This window comes from Amia ocellicauda, chromosome 21 (genome assembly GCF_036373705.1).
Source record: "Amia ocellicauda isolate fAmiCal2 chromosome 21, fAmiCal2.hap1, whole genome shotgun sequence".
Classification (NCBI taxonomy): Eukaryota; Metazoa; Chordata; class Actinopteri; order Amiiformes; family Amiidae; genus Amia; species Amia ocellicauda.
Genome location: NC_089870.1, coordinates 4944564 through 4964066, shown reverse-complemented (window position 1 = coordinate 4964066; position 19503 = coordinate 4944564). Strand labels below are relative to the sequence as shown.

At 39.4% G+C, this 19503-nt stretch overlaps 1 protein-coding gene across 4 annotated transcripts in view; it reads left to right on the top strand.

The window, feature by feature from the left end:
- The first annotated feature begins 1876 nt into the window (after nucleotides 1-1876).
- Nucleotides 1877-19503, top strand: part of LOC136717248 (pleckstrin homology domain-containing family G member 3) — an 89836-nt gene continuing 72209 nt past the window's right edge. For 2 of the 4 annotated variants that reach the window (XM_066694770.1, XM_066694768.1), the window contains exons 1-3: nucleotides 1877-2083; nucleotides 13734-13846; nucleotides 18074-18142. In XM_066694770.1, the coding sequence (XP_066550867.1) occupies nucleotides 18094-18142 (49 nt within the window). In that variant the 5' untranslated portion in view covers nucleotides 1877-2083; nucleotides 13734-13846; nucleotides 18074-18093. The remainder of the gene's footprint in view (nucleotides 2084-13733; nucleotides 13847-18073; nucleotides 18143-19503) is intronic. The other 2 variants (XM_066694769.1, XM_066694767.1) reach the window with 1 other exon arrangement.

The following is a 19503-nucleotide window of genomic DNA, read 5'->3' as shown; positions in this document are numbered from 1 at the left end:
ATCTATGTTGTGCAACTGAAAGATGCAAACTACTTTAAAAGGCAAACAAAACACTTCCTGATGTTGTTTTCAAAGTATTATTTTGGAAGCTTGTTTATAACTTAGTCTTGCATCCTGTATCCTACACAGGAGAACTGTAGCAGTTTAACATATCTGATTTCTGAGTCAGGCATAGATGTGGTTGGACCACAAACCCAAAGTACAGAGCTTTTGTAGACGTACTTGTATGGGTGTGTGGTTACTGGCTATAGACAGGTTTATACTTGCACAGGCATTTCTTTTCTCTTTTCTTGATTGTGTGCATTAAGCTCTCTGGCCTGCCCTCCTTGTATTCCCTCTGTGAGAATTGTGTTGTTTTGTTTGTTTCATTTTTTCGCACAATGCAAATGTCATTAGGTGCGGTGGGGCCTGCCTCTCACCGTGTCAACACCGTGAAACAGTGCATACGCCAACAAAACCCAAATCACTCTCCGGCTGACCCCCAGCAGTGGGGTGGTGATCTGTCCCCACTCTGTTTCTGTCTGGAGATCAGGTCGAGTGTTTGTGGGCCGAGCTTTGAATGTTTTGTTGCACAGAAAACTTACATGAATGCAAAAAACATCTGCTTAAATGCCTCAGATCTATTTAGGCAAAGGAACACTCTGATGCAAAAAGTATATTATGCATTAACATAATTGGAAACACACACACACACACACACAATATGAGAGATGTTTGTGTGTAAAAATACACAGAGATACATGTGATAAATAGTCTTAATAGTCTAAACTTATGCTTTAAGCCGGAAACTGTGAAGTGTCAACACTGAGATAACATCTTCCAGCCACAGTCACTGCAGCAACGGCATTGACTGTGTCAAATAAGCAAACCTGTATTGAGTGAGGAGCAGTACCCACAGCCCACAGGAAAACATCCAAGGTGACTAACAATCCTTTAAAACAGAACATTCCCCAAAGGTGTGTATAGTTTACAGTGCCACAATCCATATCTTATTGTCAGTAAAGAATAAGTCATCTTGCTATAAACACATTCACAAAAGAAAGACGTGGAAATGGGTCTTATGTTCTTCTATACTTTATGTGGTGACAAGATTGGATTTACATTCAAATATTCCTTATTTTTTGCCTTACAACTTAGTATGGCACAAGAACAATCACAGTAATTGCTAGAATATAATTGTTTGTGTCCAAATACCTATGTTCCACTGATGATTAATTGTAAATGCCTTCTGAGATGTCATTTTCCCTCAGTCCCCCAACTTCTTAACCCATTTATCCATCTCCCTTGCCTACCAGTGGTAAAACTTGGTATACAGGAACAACAGCACTCCTGAAAACCCCTCAAACAGTGTAAGTATTGTTACGAAATCAGATAGTACTATTACTATGACTACTACAGCTTATTCTATTACTGCTAATTATTGTTCTTATCAGCAGGAGGAAGAGGGCGGGGGGCATTAGCTAGCATCTGTCTTCTTATTTAAACCTCTGCATTTCCTGTTGCTTTCAAACAGATTAATTAGATCCTAACTAAAGACCAGCATACAGCTACCTGCCCATCCACTTTTCAAAAAATGCGCTCAAAATGGATCTGTAAAAGCACTACCAATAGCCAGACTTCCGAGGTGACGTAATGCATTCTGGATTAGTGTCTTTTTCCTCTGTTGTGTGGACGATATAACGCAGTGGCATACTTTTTTGAAATTATGAAAAGTGGTTATCATGTGCATAAACATGGCGTGTAAAGAGTTTCACGCAGGTGCTACAATTTGCTAATCCCTTACAACGCCGCTTGCAAGGATTGGGGAAACGTTGTAACTTTGTGCCGCGCATGCGCAGAGGAGGCGGCGCTTTCCCCATTGCGGCTAGTGCAGCGGATTTGCGTTGGCTGTATTAGTGTGGGCAGGGAGAGCAGAGGCGAGCGGGCAGGCTTTTACTGGATTGAATGGTAGCTCGGGAAGTTGTTTTTCCCAGGACTTTAGTGGTGCTTTTAAGGAGACGCACTTTGAATGTGCATGGGACGTTAATGCTGCGTAGGTCGCCGGTCTGATTGCGAGGATAAGAAAAGTTCACAAAGCCTTTGGGTGAGTAGCAGCTTTTTGCACGACTGCGTTATTGTACAAACAAGTAAGGCTAACTGTTTTTGTGTCACACACATACGAGCCCTAAACTTGTCTGTATTGAGGGGTGGGGGCAATGGTCTTGCATTATTATCTTGTATAAGTTGGCAACGCTTTGTGGACCGGCCGGTTGGACTTTGTGTGACTTTCCCGGAGTTTGTTTCTCTTAGTTGAGAGATAGGGAGAGCAATGCTTTTACCTGCTGTGCAACCAGGTGTTTTTAAAGGTGTAGGTGCAGTGAACACCTAGCATAGACATGCATACAAAATAGGTATTTGTTTTTCCTGTATTTAATGCCACACTGTTAAATAGTGGATAAGCGATTTTTTTTCCCATTTTAAAACGACGAAAGTCATTGTGTTAACGAGCTAACAATACTACGTTGTGTGTCCGCTGGGAAGCCAATCATCCAACACATCTGTGCGCAAGATGCCACGAAAAAACGCAAGTTTGCACTCATGTGTGATCAGGTAATAACATCTCTGCGGTAACAGTTGCAACCAAACTGTCACGATTGTGTTTGTTTGTGTATCAGTGAAAACATAAATACAGCTGTTCTGTATGTGGACTTTTGTTATTGGTAGTATTATTTGTAATGATGATACACTGATTTAGTAAAAGTACAATACAGCACTACAACTGCATTGTGTGGTCTAGTTAAGTCAACGATGCATCACGAATTGACCAAATTAAAAGCCATTTGAAAGTTTGGCACAGCACACATGTATCTCAAGCCTAACAAAGTATCTAATCCTAATAATGATTAAACGTTCATGCTTGCCTTGTAAGAGATGCATGCTCTGGGTTTATAGCCTGGAGGCTTTAAAATAAAAAGACAAACTGGGAAATAAGAGGCTTATACATAGGGCAGGCAGGAGGTAGTAGGAGCTTCATGTACCAGGACATCACACCACCACAAGTGGCAAGATTATTTTTCGCATCCTAAACCAGATATCTCTTGCTCCTAACACTAATGGAAATGATGCATTTGCTGTGCACACAATCATAGGGAGACACCCAAAAAGCAATTGGATGTAGTTAGACGCATGTCTTGTATGTATGTATTTAATTTTACTTATTGTGAAAACCTTGTCAAACTCAACTGAGCATTATACAGTACTAGAGCCATGCTTCTCAGTAGCTTTCACAATCCTAAGACCAGCCACTCCGATGAGAATTGATAGCATCTGCTAAAGAAAATACCTGTCTGACGAAACTGAAATACAAATGCTGACCTTTGTCTTCCTGTGACTTAGAAGTGGACTATGAACTGGTTTATTATATTGTTAATAAGAAAGTATTCCCATGTTTATTTAAAGTCCACTAGAAGGTTAACATAGGTCAATAATGCAGAGTCAAGCATTATTTCTTCTGGACTTGTTTACATCTCACCATCCAGTGAGAAATGGCAGAAATACGGCAAAAGTTTACAGCTTAAAGTCTTGAGAAAACTGTACAGAAGTGAATTCCACACATCATGATTAATTAGAGTAACCAGCAGGCTAGCATGAACACAGTGAGATTGGTCACGCAACGTTGCTCTGTAGGTTTTTCTGTAAAGAATTTGATTATTGCCTCATCAGTCGCCTACAATTAAATCACAGCCAGGGAGTGACACAAAACAGCTTTGCCCAAAACGAGGCAAATTGTACAGTTTGTACACCTGTCAAGGCTCTCGATTCTGACAGCATTTCTATTGTTCTGCCCTAAAATTAATACATGATCTAATCTTTGAACTGAGAAGTTGAACTAGTTTTAACCCATTCTAATGAAAATGCAATTAAGTTTCGGCTCAGACCAAATCTAAACATTAACCTACTCAATGGCAGGTTCACTTATTGTCAGAAGCCACATTCTACTGATTTCGAATGAAACATGGGTTGGTACAGGTGTGTAATTCACGTTTTCTGGCCTAGGTCTTTGTTTCTTCACTACAGTGGCCAGTTGAATGTGCCTGTGGATAATCTGTTTCATAGACTATTTCCTGTACAGATCTGCTTAACCTTCACACAATGAGATGCTTACATCACAGCTCAGTCAACACTCCAATCTTTGTATTTTGTTTGCTCATAATATTACACCTCCGTAGAAGATAATTACAGCTTACTGGACTCCAGAAGAACGGGCTGGTTCGGACTATCCTATTGCAAACATCCTCTGACCACACATGTGGGAATGCGCTAAAAACAATGGCGGGGGTTGCAAAGACAGACTGACCTGTACATTAACAAAGATCTGCCTTTATGTTTGATTTGTTTTCTTTTTTCGATCTAGGAGAGAGTTTTTCAGCTTTGTAGTGATTCATCCTATGAATGGGATATTTGTACAGGTTAAATCCTGCCTAATGCCATTCTGTATTTGTGTCCCTGTTCCATGCTACGAAGTTAATCCTGCTTGTTTTATAGAATTATTTTACTCATTATTTGGTGAATGGGGCAGGGTGGTTCATTTCCCCTTAATATTTAGATATTTGGCTCAGGACAAACCATGGTTCTATTCTCATCAGTGTATGACCCTTGCCTTGTGTGCACTTTTGCTCTGTATTATTAACACATGGACTACTCTTGTAATAGATTACTGCTCATGTGTTAAATAGACCCTCTCTAAGTACACAAAACAAATTGGAGAGTTCCAGTTGCACACGTAGCAAATGAGTTGTGATGCTAACATCTTTAAAAATGAAGAAGAAAGTAAACCAGTGTGGGTTTACATATTGTGCTTAGAGGAAATTAATTACTATTGTGTACTTTAGTTATAATGTAATTCTTATTCTGCCAGACTTCACAGGTAATCTTCTCAATTTTGTCTGTTAACCCACCACACCCTAGGGACTATTGAGCAAATGAGGCAAGGGCTCTCTAGTGCTGAAACTGTAGTGTCTTGCAGGTGGATGCTTTTATTGGATGATCCACTCGATTGCCCATCTTGGAGACAAATGGGCACATTATAATAATGCATTGAATTGTATTTATTCCACTCCTCATAACACACCAGGGTGTCTGTTGCCTTTATTGCAGCATCACTGTTGGGGAGCTGTAGTTTAATACTGACAAATTGCTTAACAAGGAGCGTCTCATAAGTGACTTTCGTTTGCCCAAAATTGGTAATGGTATTCCCATCTCTTGCATGGGTTACAAAGCATAAGACTGATAAGGGTAATTTGATTGTCTATGTTCACAAAGTATTTCAAAATCAAGGCTAGAACTTCCCCTAATGTTTGTACTTTGAACTGGTCCTCTGTTGTACTGTTGTTCGCATTTTAAACCACCTTGTCAGGAAGCTAAATATTTGTTTAAAAAACAACAAACGCATTGTGATAGGCGGCCACTTCTGTAATTTAAGCATAATGCAGTGTTCCAGTCTGATTGATTTTCCAAAAACAAAATGACTACCAGCAGGGTTTGTCACTGTGCTCATGTCCAGTTCCTGAGAACCAGGATTTTTTCTGCTGTACTGGTATGGGGCGATTTGGAATGGAAAAGGTCATGAAAGCTTCAAACTTTTTTTGGAATGGAGGAATTTTCCCACAAACAATTAGTTAAAGAGTGTCATAGTCTAAACTCTGAATTGTTGTGGATGTCAGAAAATGGTAGAAGAATTGAGTCTCCCACAGAACTGTCCCATGTGCTGTATTTAACGCAGACCAAATTTAGACTGATATGGTAAATATTGGTTTTGACCCTGAGATAGAGACAATACCAATCTAAGACTGAAAAGGCAAAAAAAAGGAAGTTGGCCTAACTATTAATCCTTACATTTATTTTTCTAACTTACCGTATCTATCCATACTCCTGACCAGTGTTAGTAAGCCATACTGTGTTGTAGCCAACACCCAGTTCCTCTTTCAAAATGGTGCCAAATCAGCGACTGCATGCTTTTCTATAATACACTCGGGTGTTATAGAGCTTTCTTGGTTTCCTGACTCATATCAGATACGTCCTTAGCTTGTGTGATTCCCCTCCGTTGCCTCGGCTGAGCTAGAATGCTCTGCCTAATGACAATTCATATTTCAGAAAGTCTAGCTTGTGGGTGTATTTTTTCAAAACTTTTATCTTTTGCTCTACTCAAAATCTTACAGGGTATGTCTCAATAAGCATTGCATTCTCTTGTAAGTGGACTACATATTTGCTGTATATGGTCTTTGTAATTTACAGTATTTTTTGCTGCCATTCTGATTTGTGCTCCATCAAGAATACAATTAATTCATTGTCTTGATGGTGCACCGTATTCTGCAGTCCTCGTTTGATTAATTTGTGCCATCTAGACAAGACGCAGATTCATAGATGGGTCTGGTGGGATTTTGTATACTTTTCAAGTTCCATTTAAGAAATTGATGTATTCATGAAGGAGACAAAGGATTTGTTATGTTGCACTATTTCCATAATCCCTTGTTTTTAGGGATTGAAGCATCGGTGTCTATTTCTTCCATATCAAGGAGTGGCAATTAATTTGTAAAAGTATTACTGAAACACTGTCCACAAAATGCTAAAGGTTATAAAAGCAGAAGAACACTGGAAAATGTATTGCCTTCAAACTAAGCAGTGCCACCTGGTGGCTAAAATCTGTATTTTTTGGTCTTTGATTTTTTTTTGGTGTGCTTTGGAATCTCTTGGGCTCGTAAAATAGCAAATTTGCTATGGGTCTTATCTCTCCTGTGTCTTTGCTCCAGTCTGCCATATCATGTGAGATGGGAAAGGGGGCCCATGCTGACTTTCAGACCCATGCATGCTTGACAGCTGCCCAGGAATGAGAGATGTCAATCTGGTTCACATCCTTGTTCCTTCTTGTCCTTTGGTAACTGTAGCTTTGTGGTTGACTGGAAGAATCCAGTTTGGATCAGAGGGAGATGTGGAGGCCTGAAGTGTCTAGCTAGATGTTATTTAGGAATTGCATTCAAGCAATTGTATAAGCTGTGGGTAACTTTAAGAATGTAATGTGGGAGACCTGTAGCAGGAAACAGATTTGTCATATTCTTCTCACAGTGTTGCTGGAGCTGTTGTTGTGGCATTGGATTTCTGTTTGCTTTGCCCTTCTTCACATCTGATTCCAGATTAGGATTAGATTGCTGGGATTTGCCATAATACCATGTTTTTGTTAGCGCTACATATTCTTGAGGATTTATACTGGTAGACTAAAGCTAACTGCAATCTGAAAAATAACAAACTTAATGATCGAATCCTATTTCGCTTTAAAAACCGGGAACAGTGGGCTTTAATTGTCCTCTTAAGTCAAGGTTATGAAAAAGACCAACAGTTGGTCTTTGGCTTTTATTTTTGCAATATTGCTCCATTTTGGGGTTTAAACTCTGTTGTATGGTCCATCAACTTGTATTTAGATAAAAACAGCAGACATACTACCAACTGGCATACTAATGTGAAATGCAAATGCTGATATGTGAAAAGCATGTTTTTAGCTGAATGGGAATATGATTGTTTTAGTCTTGAACTGTGTCGATTGCACTTCCTGACACAAAGGGTTTATGGTCACAAGAACCTAACCTGCTGGGATCCTTCAAGAACTCGCTGGATAAAATTGAAGTATTGATTATGTACTATTAATCGAACAAGATAGGCCAAATTATTTGCAATTGTGTTTATTTTTGCACCAGCATTTCTTGATGGATGAATACATGGTCTTTTCTTTCAGGGTCTCACATGCCATAGTATACTGTTTGACTGAATCTTTGGTGAGGATGATTGACTCGAGTGTACACTCTAGATTATCTGCTAAGGAGTGTGTCAATAAGAGCTACTCTTATCTGTGAGAACTTGAAGTAGATGTTGAACATAGACAAAGCTTTTTAAAGTGCGACAAAGGATCTGAAGCAAAGTGATGGTGCCTCCATAATGATAGTTACAGAGTTGTAAAACCTACAGTAATTATTTTAATGAAAGGGAGGCAAAAAAAAAAACACATGCCATAAGCCAGTGTGGCAGCAAAGCAGTCTCCTTTCCAATTCCAGCGCAGACGTTGTGCTTTATCACACATTAAGCATGGTCACACACAGTGTGTTGTGCGTATTGCTGACATGTTGGGAAGTCTTGCCATGGGCATATTTGAGGCATCGGCTAAGAAAGATGCACGATGCTTGATTACAAAGACAAAGCATTAACTTTTTTTTTACCTTTGAAGTACTTGGAAAGAATGGACTGCTGGAATTTAATAGGCCTTACCTTTTAAAATACTTCCCCGGTCATTTCTGCACTTATTTTTTGTATCCATGCCCCTTAGTGGAGAACATAATTTCAGTTTACAGAGAAGGAAAACTAGCATGTTTTCTTAGGAAAATATGTTTTAAAGGCAACCAGCCAATGTCACCCTTCTTAAATATCCAATTATGTTATTAAGTCTTGATTTTTGCTGTGTGTGTTTCTGAAAATGAACTGGTAGGACACCTTTCATGCATTAAATCAACAAATGCTTGCCAAAAGTTTATTTTTATTGTTTTGTATACACTTGGATATATACTACAGTTGCCAGTGTTATTCTATACTGCAAGTAAAAGAAAGGCTTATGCAAGTGCAGGATAATATTCTACATTTCAAGTTGAAATTTATCTGGAGTACCATGATATTTTGGAGAACCTTTTTCATATAAAATGAAGCCTTAACTCACAACAAACAGCTGTTTTGTTTGTTGTAACTTGATCAATTATCTTGCAGAAGTACACAAAATGATTGATGCTAAAGGGTATGAGATGTAACAATCCAACACTGGTTAGGGAAAATTGCATGGAATCAAATTTCTGGTGGTTTGCGTGAAAAGAATTCTGAACTTGCTGGTTGTGAGGGAAGCTCTATAATCTCCCAGTAACCTAAAGTCCAAGTTTTGCCAGATAGCTGAGAAAATTATCAGTTTCCTTGAGAGATGGTAGAATTTGAAGCCAGCTGTTTGTAATCGAAACAAAATGTCGCATCTTACTCTGCAGCTACTGTAGCCAGAAGGCCTACTAGTTGTCTACGGTTCAGTCTTTAACTTCATTAGAATCGGCACTTGCTTGCGCTAACTTTATCTTGCCAAATGTTGAGTTGAAATTCATTGGGTTAGGATCAACAACCACTCTAATTCAGCCAATGATCTTATGTCTATTCATCTTTGCACGGCAACAATCCATATCAGTTCAATTAACTTTCCATCGCTGTCTATAGTAACAGCCTTCACAGAATCAATTATTCTCATCCCACCAGACTGAGCAGCAATATATTTCCCAGTAGTCGTAAAAATTCGTAACCAAATGTTTGAAGGTTTATATTCAGCCAACTTGTCTTTTCTTGACATTCACCATTGATGAAAGTTTTAATGCTTTTTTAGAGCTCTTATTGCTCTAAAACTGCTTTTATCTCGCTAGCTTCAAAAAGAAGGGAGTAATTGAGAGAGGAAAAAAAAACTCAAGGCTTTCCAGTGATTAGTTTCTGAATAGCAAGTTGAGGGTGAATGAAATGAGAGGTGAAAAGGGTAAAAGTTAAGTGCTGCCACTTTTAAACAAGATGCCCTCCTGAGAAATGTACCTTCTTCCCCCGGGGTTAGCTACTTCAAGGCGGCCTAAAATTCCTGTTGTCTTTTGTGGCGGGCTAAGGAAATGATTATCCACAAATTAGCCTTCATCTGTGTGGTGGGCTGAGTGGGCACCAAGTCACAACAGTGTGTTTATCTTAACAAGGCACCTTGAGTGTGTAGAAGCAAAAGATTGCTTATCGTAACGGCACACTTTGCCTGATAAAAGTGAAAGCAATGACCTTGATTTCAATGGAGGGAAAATTATTTTAGAGTTTGGCAAGACACTTTTTAGCTTGTTTCTTTCTTGCAATTTCCTCCATTGAGCTTTCCAGAGGTTGGGCCAGCTTATCACAGTTCTTCATAACGGAAGACTGTAAAAGTAATAGAGTAGAAGAGGAAGAATTATGTTTTGTGCAGCCTGAAAGTCCTGAGAACTTGAGGCTATGCAACCCCCCCCCCCCCCTGATTGCTGGCTTTCAATCCAGAGTGGCTGCCATCCAAGAAATTAGCTCATAGAAATTGCTTCCCTTTCCTCATTCCCTGTAAAGTCATATCTCTTGGGAGTTATTGCGTTGCGATGGTGTGTAGTTAAGCATACAGGGCAGTTGGTCATCGGCTTTTCCCGAATCTCTCTAGCTCTTGCCCATTGAGAAATTCGAGTCCCCTGCATTGGAGCTTCTTGCTCAGAGTAAAATATGCAGGAAAGCCCCCAAGAAAATACCAGGCCAGCTTTTGTTTAATTTTTTGCTTCCCAATGCTTAGGAAACTGAGTTCTCCTGCGAATTGTTACACAGAGCAACCACAGGAAAGGGAATGTGGGAAACTGAGGGATTATTTAGAGAAGACGTGGCTGAGAATATGTGTGGTGAGGGAGTTGGGAAGGGAAATAAATGAAATTAGACTGTGGATTTAATAATGTCTTAGTTTAACAAGTCAATCTACTACAAATATATGTATATATATAGTTTACATTTTGTATTTATTTAAGGGAACTTGTCAGGGTTTGTCTGTTTTAGTTCAGAATATAAATATTATCGTAGTGCTCGTTAGATTTATCATCCACTCGTGTCTAATTGTACAGTCCTTGCAGACTCTCCTGGGTCTCGGTGGGCTAGTTCTGTGTATGTGTGTGTGTGTGTGGGGGGATGCTTACTTCCTCTCTGGCAGGAAGGCTGTGGGAGATTGCATTCGGCCACTGCAGTCCAGGACTATTTTTAGCTGATTCTCAACACTTTAGGGTTTACCTCCCACCCTGACAGACGGCTAATTTCCCAGATTACCATCCAGGACTGGCCTCTTTCAGTTTGTTTTCCATACGGGCCATGAGTAAGAGAAAGAAAAAAACTTTAAGTAGTCATTAGTTCAAGCCTGTTCTGCTATGTACTTCATTTTCTTCCACAACATACATAATTTACAAATGTGGCTATTGTCTTACAGTATGTGTAGAACACTACAGTTTGAAATGGACTGTGAATGCTGTCCTCTATATGAGAAACCTGTACAAAATCAAAACCTACCACAGGTCTAGAAAAATGACCATATTTTACATTGCAATTTTCTGGAATCCCATGAGACAATTCTGTTACACCTACATTGCGGTTTGTGTTGGCCAGTTTCCCGAAACTTCCTGGCAGGATTTAACCATCCAAGGGAGTCAGCCACTTTTCCTGAAAATAAGTGCATATACACCAGTCTCTGGAAGTTTGTTACAGCTAATTAGGAAGAAGTATGTCTTAATGTTCTCTTTTTTTTTTTTTTTTTAAATCGTCATAAACAAGTAGTATTTACTGCTTAACTAGGTATTTCTCTCACAAATAAAATAAATATCTCTGAGGTTAGTCAACCATGAGTGTTAAGTTCACAAACCCTTGGGTGAGTTCAAAGGTCTGGAATGTTTTCAGCTAGATAAAAAAACAAAAACGTAGGTCTTCAAGGTCAGCTCCCTATTAATCCATTTTGCATTAATTAATTGGGGGGGGGGGTACTTTAAATAATTTTAAGAATCGGTTGCTTTTGATATGACCATTATTGAAATGCACTTTTCTTTTGTTTTGTGTCGGCACAAAATGGGCATCAGTCTCGTATTTAACATACCAAAAAGAAATTAGTGCTCTGTCATGTGCACAGTATGTCAAAGTACATTTGCCTACCGAAGGGTAAGTTATAGCTCTGTTTGTTCACTTTTTGTGTAATTGCTTCCCATGGCTGTTCTTTGGGAATACATTCAAAAACTACCTTCATGTTTGTTCATGTCATCTTCTTGGCAAGTAATTTGTCAGTACAGCAGTTTGTATCCAGTTGAGCTGCTATTGGGAAACGCCTGTTTTAGGGTTACAAACAAATCCTAATACATTTACATCATATTTTTGTTTACCTAGAACAGCTTGTCCCTTGACACCAATTGAGATTTAAGCTTTTTGGCTGCCCACTAGATCTTTCCTGTGTTCCACATTGCACAAGTATAAAAGCAGCAAGAATTTCCCATGGTGCTTTGCCGCTTCCTTATTTCCAGCTCTAATGATCTTATTGACTAACTGATGGCCTTCTACACAACTAGTAGAGTTTATCTGAATCCCTTTAATGAACAATTTGATAGTCACACTAATTTCTCGTCCTTACATCTTTAAACTGAGCTCATGATATCCTTCAGCCCTTACAGATTCAGATCAAATGCCAAACATCATTACTGCAAAACTCTTTTACAAATTGAGCTGGAAATGATTTAAAGCACTAAAAGAGAATTAATTAGTTTAAGGTTTTAAGGTTGTATTTATATTATCAATGACTTATTTGTTTTTTGAATGTGCATTTTCTTAACAATCAGAAAATGTTGAAACTCATCTTTAGGATATAAAAATAAAGATTCCCATCTGGTTCTTGTCTGTCTGCCCTGCTACTACTTTGTAAATTTTCATAACGGAGCCTACTCTGTAAAAACGACTAGCATCACAGGATAATTATCGCAATCTTAAAAAAAATATATATATATATATATGAATTGTATTTTCTGAGGTAATTTTCATAGTCTGTTTTTACAGAATCTCCATCCTATACATCTGTGTCCAATTAGCTAACGAGCTGCAGTGCTCCCAGAGGGAGTTCAGATCTGGGAAAAGATACTAGTCTGAAATGTGAGAGAAAAGGACTATCCCATTGAACTTGAAGTGTGCGTACAGGTGCTTCTATATTTCCTTATAGTAATGGTGCATCTTTTCTGTCGGACAAACAATTTAGCCTAATTGGTCTAGAAAGATTTTGTTCTCCATGCCTCTAATTGTAAGATCCGTTTCATAGACCAAAGGTCAGTAGGCCATGGCTGCAAGTGCAACTTTTACAACTGAACCATTAGAGATCTAGAGAGTGTATCTGGTCTATTTCCAACTAGACGTTAGCATGGACTTCTTTACTTGCTTTGGTGATCATCTGTTTCTGGGATAAGTTTACACTGGAAATTTAAGCAACGTCAGCCCTTTATAGTAAACACTATCAGTTAAGTTTATGTAATTGAAACCAGATGGCTTGAAATAAAAATCTAAATGCTCTGAGAAGTATTTGTAAGAAGAGACTTCTAACATGGGTCAGTCTCGCCAATTTAAACTGAAAACAAACCTCTCATTACATTTTCAGTTCCATTAGACCTGAAATAGTCCAAAAAGTACTTATACCCATTATCTTACATTCTAAAGTGCTGTGTAGAATTGTTTGCAAAGCTAGTTCTTTAAGAGCTCCATATGCTATAGGGGAATAAAATAATTGTCCTTCAGACTAAAATCATCCACTATGGAATGAAGACTTTAATGACCCACAAAATGTTTAATTTATCAGACCGTGACCTTTACACCATCTATAAATCTGTGCGGACCATAAACAGTTGATTATAAATTGGCTCTAAGCACAAATTTACCTTTCCTTTACAGATTTACAACATTATCGTCATTAGGGGAGATTGTGGCCTCCAAGATAGCTTATGAAGAAACGTCTTGTATGAAATGTGTATTTGCCATAATTGTCTGGATTCTAAAAAAAAAAAAAAAAAAATAGCCTACTTACACTGGATTATCTGAGTAACTGTTGACTTTCTTTCTTTCCCTCTTCCAATGTGCTTGTTTAATGCCAGATTAGCATTCAGTACTTCATAAAGGTGTACAAGACCAGTGAAGTTTGAAGGCTTTTGGCCTTGAAGCCCATCTCTGACAGCTCAGGGGAGCAACCTGTTGGGTCATCTGTAAGGTAAATATTGATCCTGACTCATCCTGAAACCTAGTGCAGGTGCCGGCAGCCTGCTGGACATTGTTTATTGTGCACTTCACATTGTGAAGCAGAGTATTACCAATCGCTGAATCGTTGCTTTACAGAATGGGGGCTTTGTGTTTCAGCTGTGTGCCAGTCATGTGACTTGAGGAGGCAGTCCTTGGCTTGTTTGTTTATTGTGGCTATCTACACTTTTATTGTGTCACTTAACCCTACCCTTCCTTTCTGGACTTGTTGGGTGAAATCAGTTCCATGTTATCATCCCCCATTTCGCTTGTGATCCCTTATAACCGTTTTAAGAAAGAAAAACCAAATTAACACATTCACTTGGTTCACAATAATCCAGTGGGCAATCGAGAGTTCATGGATGTTCAAGTTCCCAAACAGGGTAATTAATCAAGCGCACATTGCAAAGCATTTTGGCTTTAACAGAGCTGTCAGATCTCAGTATCGTAACCTAATACTTGGAATAGTACTGAGCTTAAGCTGTAAGGAATTTGAATCGTCTGATCTTGCTGAGAAAGTCTCGTTGTCCAAAGATGTTGGGTCTTTAGAAGCAGACGACGTGCTTGGTGAAGCCGCAGACGTTTCTGCTTTGATGTTTTTGTAGTTTCCCCATATCTATAAAGTGCAGCTACAATTATGTGACTCCAACATGGGAACCTGACATGTCATACTGGCATGTCACACCCTCTTTTCATCATATTAGCAGCAATGGAGGGTGAAAGGCTCCTGCTATAAAGGCCTGATTTATTGTTTCTTTAAACCTTCAGTGGACTGCCAAACTCTTCTACCGCCTTAAGAATGCTCTGACATAATCGAAAGTCTAAAATTAATTGGGAGGATCATTTGCCATTATGAGGGTGATTATATAGTACAGAGTGCTGAGTTTTTGACTCTGCTCATCTCTAATCATGTGCGGTGCTGCAAAGTTTGATCTCTAAGCACACTATCGCAACTCCCTTGGGGGGTTTAATCCCAGCTGCATGGTACAGCTGTCAGGCTATTGTGGGAATGCAGGGAATGGATTCACAGCCCTCTCCTATATCAGCTGGAAGTCCATATGCTTGCAAGAGACTAGCACGAGCTAGCACCGAATACTGAACAGTACTGTTCCTGGGGAATGGCAAGAATTTCCGCTTTGCACTGATAATAAGATTCCAGGCCGGCCAAGTCACCATACACTAACTCCGGTCTGCACTTTTGTCTGCGACTGACTCAGTTTACTTCCGTATATTTGTCGATGTCAAAATTACTGTCATTAAAAGAACAAAAATCAAAAAGGCTCATCAGTGTACAGTAGCTGTAGATAGTGGTTCTTTTCATATCAAATCCCTTGTTACGCATGGCTTGGGGCCTAACTGAAGTATTGACATCTCCTGGCCTAGGATTTATATCATTTTCGTAATGGCATTGGTACCTTTTACTTTGTAATATAAAGCTTAACTTTTTATTTTTTTAATTTTTAAAATTATATTGTAAACACAATTGACTATTTCTGTGATTTGCAGTGGAGGGCCTGGGGGAAGCAGAACACTTTGAGGAAGAACAATTCAGATAGAAAACCAAACTAGCATCCTGACTGACTTGAAGATCAATGTTTTTGTATGTGTATTCTCTCTACATCAGTTTGTTTTAACACTCCTCTGCTGGAACTGTAAAGAAGCCAAGTCCCAGGTTTGCCTTTTAAGCTGGTTAAATAACAGTTTCTGCCCTTTTAACAGCCTGGCTGGCCACAAGCAAATAACAGATTGATGGTCTTCAGAACGCAGCTGAGAATAACTACTGTGGTAACTATGAGTTCAGCGCGAGTGTAGCGGGAGGTCCGATTACGCCGAATTTTGGCTCCCGCTCCTCTAATTACAGCAATAAATGAAAGGTGGCAGAGGAACTTCAGGGAGGAGGCAGCCAGTTCACAGCTAGTTTTTCGCCCTGATCTCTCTGAGGTTATCTAAGGGAAATAAAAATAAAAAACGTATAAAAAACTGAAGAATAACAAACAGAGCTGTGCCAGTCTAGAGAACATGGAAATACGGCTCCTCTACATCGTGAGAAAATTTGTCGGGATGCTGTCCAGCTAGGGAGAAAGGGCAGGGTCCACCTGCAGCATGATAGGACCTTAGAGACCAGAAGAAGCTGCCAGGGATCTCGCTCGCATCACGCAGAACGCTGAGAATCAAAAGAAATAAAAGGACATTTGGCTGGATCAGCTGTTTCGCTGTAACGTGGGACAGAAGATAATGAACTTCGCTAGCCTGCCTCCCTCAGTGGAAACATCTGTCTTGGGGGATAGGAATGCGCAGTGAGGGAGTGGTCTTGAGAAATCCACAAAGTGCTGACGGAATCGGACTGCAGACCAGGAAGTAACAGCTTAGCCCTTAAAGACGTTTCGGATGTATCGTATCCTATGCCTGGTGAAGTGTTTTATGAATGACAGTGCAGACTAATGAAAGCTGGTTGCATGTCTTATGGAAGCATTTTCAAAATTCAGATTTACATTTTTGTAATGCTTGACTAGAATCGGTTCAGTTCAGGTTCAGTGTAATGTTTCTGAGCAAAACTGTTGTTCCTGGTAATGTCTGCTGAGTAAAATCTCTGTATATCCATCAGTACCCAAGCTCTGATTGTAGTGTAAATCTTTTCTTTTAATAGTCATTTTATTTATTTAAATTTGCACAATGAAATGTAATGTATATTTCACAGTGATAACAATGATCAGAATGAACTCTACATTTTCTTCTACATTAACCTTCTGTAGAATATAATTAATATAAGATGTTTATTAATATATAAACAATACTTTAAACTGTTATTATTCTTATTACAATTGTGAATATTATCTCAATATTATGTTGCTTTGGCTTTGTTTTTGAGTGATTTTATTTTGAATTTAATGCATCGGTGGTACTCTGGGTATGGGTATCTTATCTACCACATGCATCTGCATTCCCAGCCCACTGTCCCATTCTCCCACTAAGGTGCGTTTCTCTCTTTCTCTTCGGTAGACTCTTGTGAGAGCAGTCTTTCTTAGCTGATCTCCTCCACAAACACTCTGATGCTTTCAGAGAATAGCGCCAAAGGGTTGCTGCACTGACAGCTGTTTCCAGAACCTCCCCAGTGTGGTAATGCTTTGGAAAGAGCTCTCCATTTCCTGGGGAAAGTTGTTACCCAACACAGTGGTGGGAATGCTGAATGCAATATTGCAGTTATGTACTTTGAGTTTGTAGGAGGCAGCGTGGATGGTGAAGTTAAACAGAGGCAGGAGGATTTACGGCTAGGTGTGAGAACCTCCCCGTTAATGTGTCTGCGAATTTACAGTCCAGCCCCCTCTCTCCTTTATAGGCTGGGACAGAGCATGGTGTTATGGTTTCTGTCAGCTGATTATGATGAATTGTGACCATTTTCCCCACTTTAGTCCTCCTTCAAGCTGTTCCCAAGGTGTACATGTCCACAGTGCTGGTAGCAGCTTCCCCGGAGGTGGCTGGGCTGCTGTGCAAAAGAGCTTAAGTGTCTGTTGTGTGAACTGTGCTGTCTCTGGTACTTTGGGATTCTTGGTATTAGCAGAAGTAGTTTTGGTGCATTCATCTGTGTGCAAGCTGGGTGACTTATACCCGTATAATTGCAATGTAGACACTTTTTGTTTGTATTGATAGGCCATATACACATAAAACATCTGCCTGTTTTACATCCTCAGTCTTGTCCTTTTTTTTTTTTTTTTTATTATTATTATGTTCGACTGCTTTGTGTTTGTGTAAGCATGGCCAGCTGCACACACAAAAAGTACCCGTTGAATGAATTGAATTGAACATGATAATGGCTAAACGAGAGAGACCAAAAAAACCCGACTGACCTACCTGCAAATCGCAAAGTATACATCTGTATCCTATCACAGTTTCATTTATTGTTACTACAATTTATAAATCAAAATGTGATCGGGCAGAACTTTGTAATTACCATTTCTGTGGGAGGGTCAAAGTTTTGATTTTGGTCTAGTCCTAATTTTTTTATAATACAAAAAAAAGGATTTAAATAAAGTTCTTGGCCATTCCCACCATAAAAAAATCTGTTAGAAAAGGAACTTGATGACTGGCTGTTCAGGAAAGTACCTGACTGCCATGCTTGACTGACATGTGACAATGTTAAACTGCAGTGTGACTGTTATTTTTCGGATTGTTCTGTAAAACCTGCATTACTTTTTCTTTTTAGTGTCTGCGGCGCCCTGTGCCATGCCTGAAGGATCCCTCAGTGCTCCATATGAGGTGCCAATGGGTGAAGGTATGAATTGCCTCTTTCTCATTCTCTCACTATGCCAAGTGGAGAGTTCTTTAGTTTCCAAAGTGCAAACCCAGTAGATATGTGTTGGAAGTATTTTTTTTGCCGCAAATGTATTATGTGCTTTAATGTTAAAGTTTTGGGCTAGGTTCATACAGTCCATGGCCATTGACATAACTGAGTTCAGTTGGGGTACATGAGATGCAAAGGACCTGGGGTTCATGGGTCAACATAAGGGACCGCATGACTGCCCGAGACACATATACCATAAAAATTAAGCTTAAGTTTATAGCAGGTCCTTAAAAATATCAAGGAAAATAAAAGAATAACCAAATTAAAAAAAAAAAAAAAAAAAATCGAAACAAGAAAACAAAGCCAAAAGCGTCCGTCCCTGCCAGTCCCATAATGCCTCGTTGAAGAAATGCTTTGTCTGCTGCCGTTCTTTCCTGGCAGCGGTCCTCCCTGAGCTCAGGATTTTTACAGCTGTAACCTTTTAATGGAGAAATTCAAAACAAGTGGTGGAATGTGTTTTTTCAATCGAATTTACTACAATTAAAAAGGGATGGTCGGCTAGTGCAACAGCTTCTACAGCGGTAGACATTGCAGTGCTTTGTGTTACTACCCAGGGGTATATTATATCCTTATTGCCTTTGGTAGAACAAAAACCAAAAATAATATTTATCCAAAAATGAAAAAAAAAAAAAAAAAAAAAAGAACCTGAAATGCAGAAACTCCCCCTACATGTTACAGAAAGTCTTTATCCTTTGCAGTGCTGTCCTGCACTGTCCCTCACTGACAAATGGACTTGGCAGCAGTTGACGCTCCCTCTGGTTCAGGAATGCTCCGTCAATGCCTTTCTTTCTTTTTCTACCACTTCGGCCGCCACCTCCACTGTGAGACAGTTGGCCCAGAGTTGTTTGCTCCACTCAAATGGGGGCTGGAGTTCCTGAAATGCATTAAGTCACAGAAGTCGGACTTTCCCCTTTTCCCTTGACTAGGTTTTCGAGTGTGCATGCATTATAAGCTTTGCTTGAGATATCCTGAGATTTCCAACATCTGGACGGATAAACCAGTTTGATCACCGAATTTGGTTACACCAGCTGAAGAGGCCTGGTTGAGTTGGCTCTGAGCTTCGGGGATATGTTAGTGATTAACAAAGAGGATAGCCGGCATAGCTGCTTCAATTGTGAGCTCAATTGGAGTGATTAACAGTTGCAACCAAATGACTAGAGAATGCGTCTGTTGAAAAGGGTGCACGGCTGTGTGTCACGGTAAACGAGACTTTTTTTTAATGCTACATTCCTGTTTACATTCTCTTGAAGTGCCAGAAAGGAGTCAAATATTTAAACAGTGGCCTTCCTAAC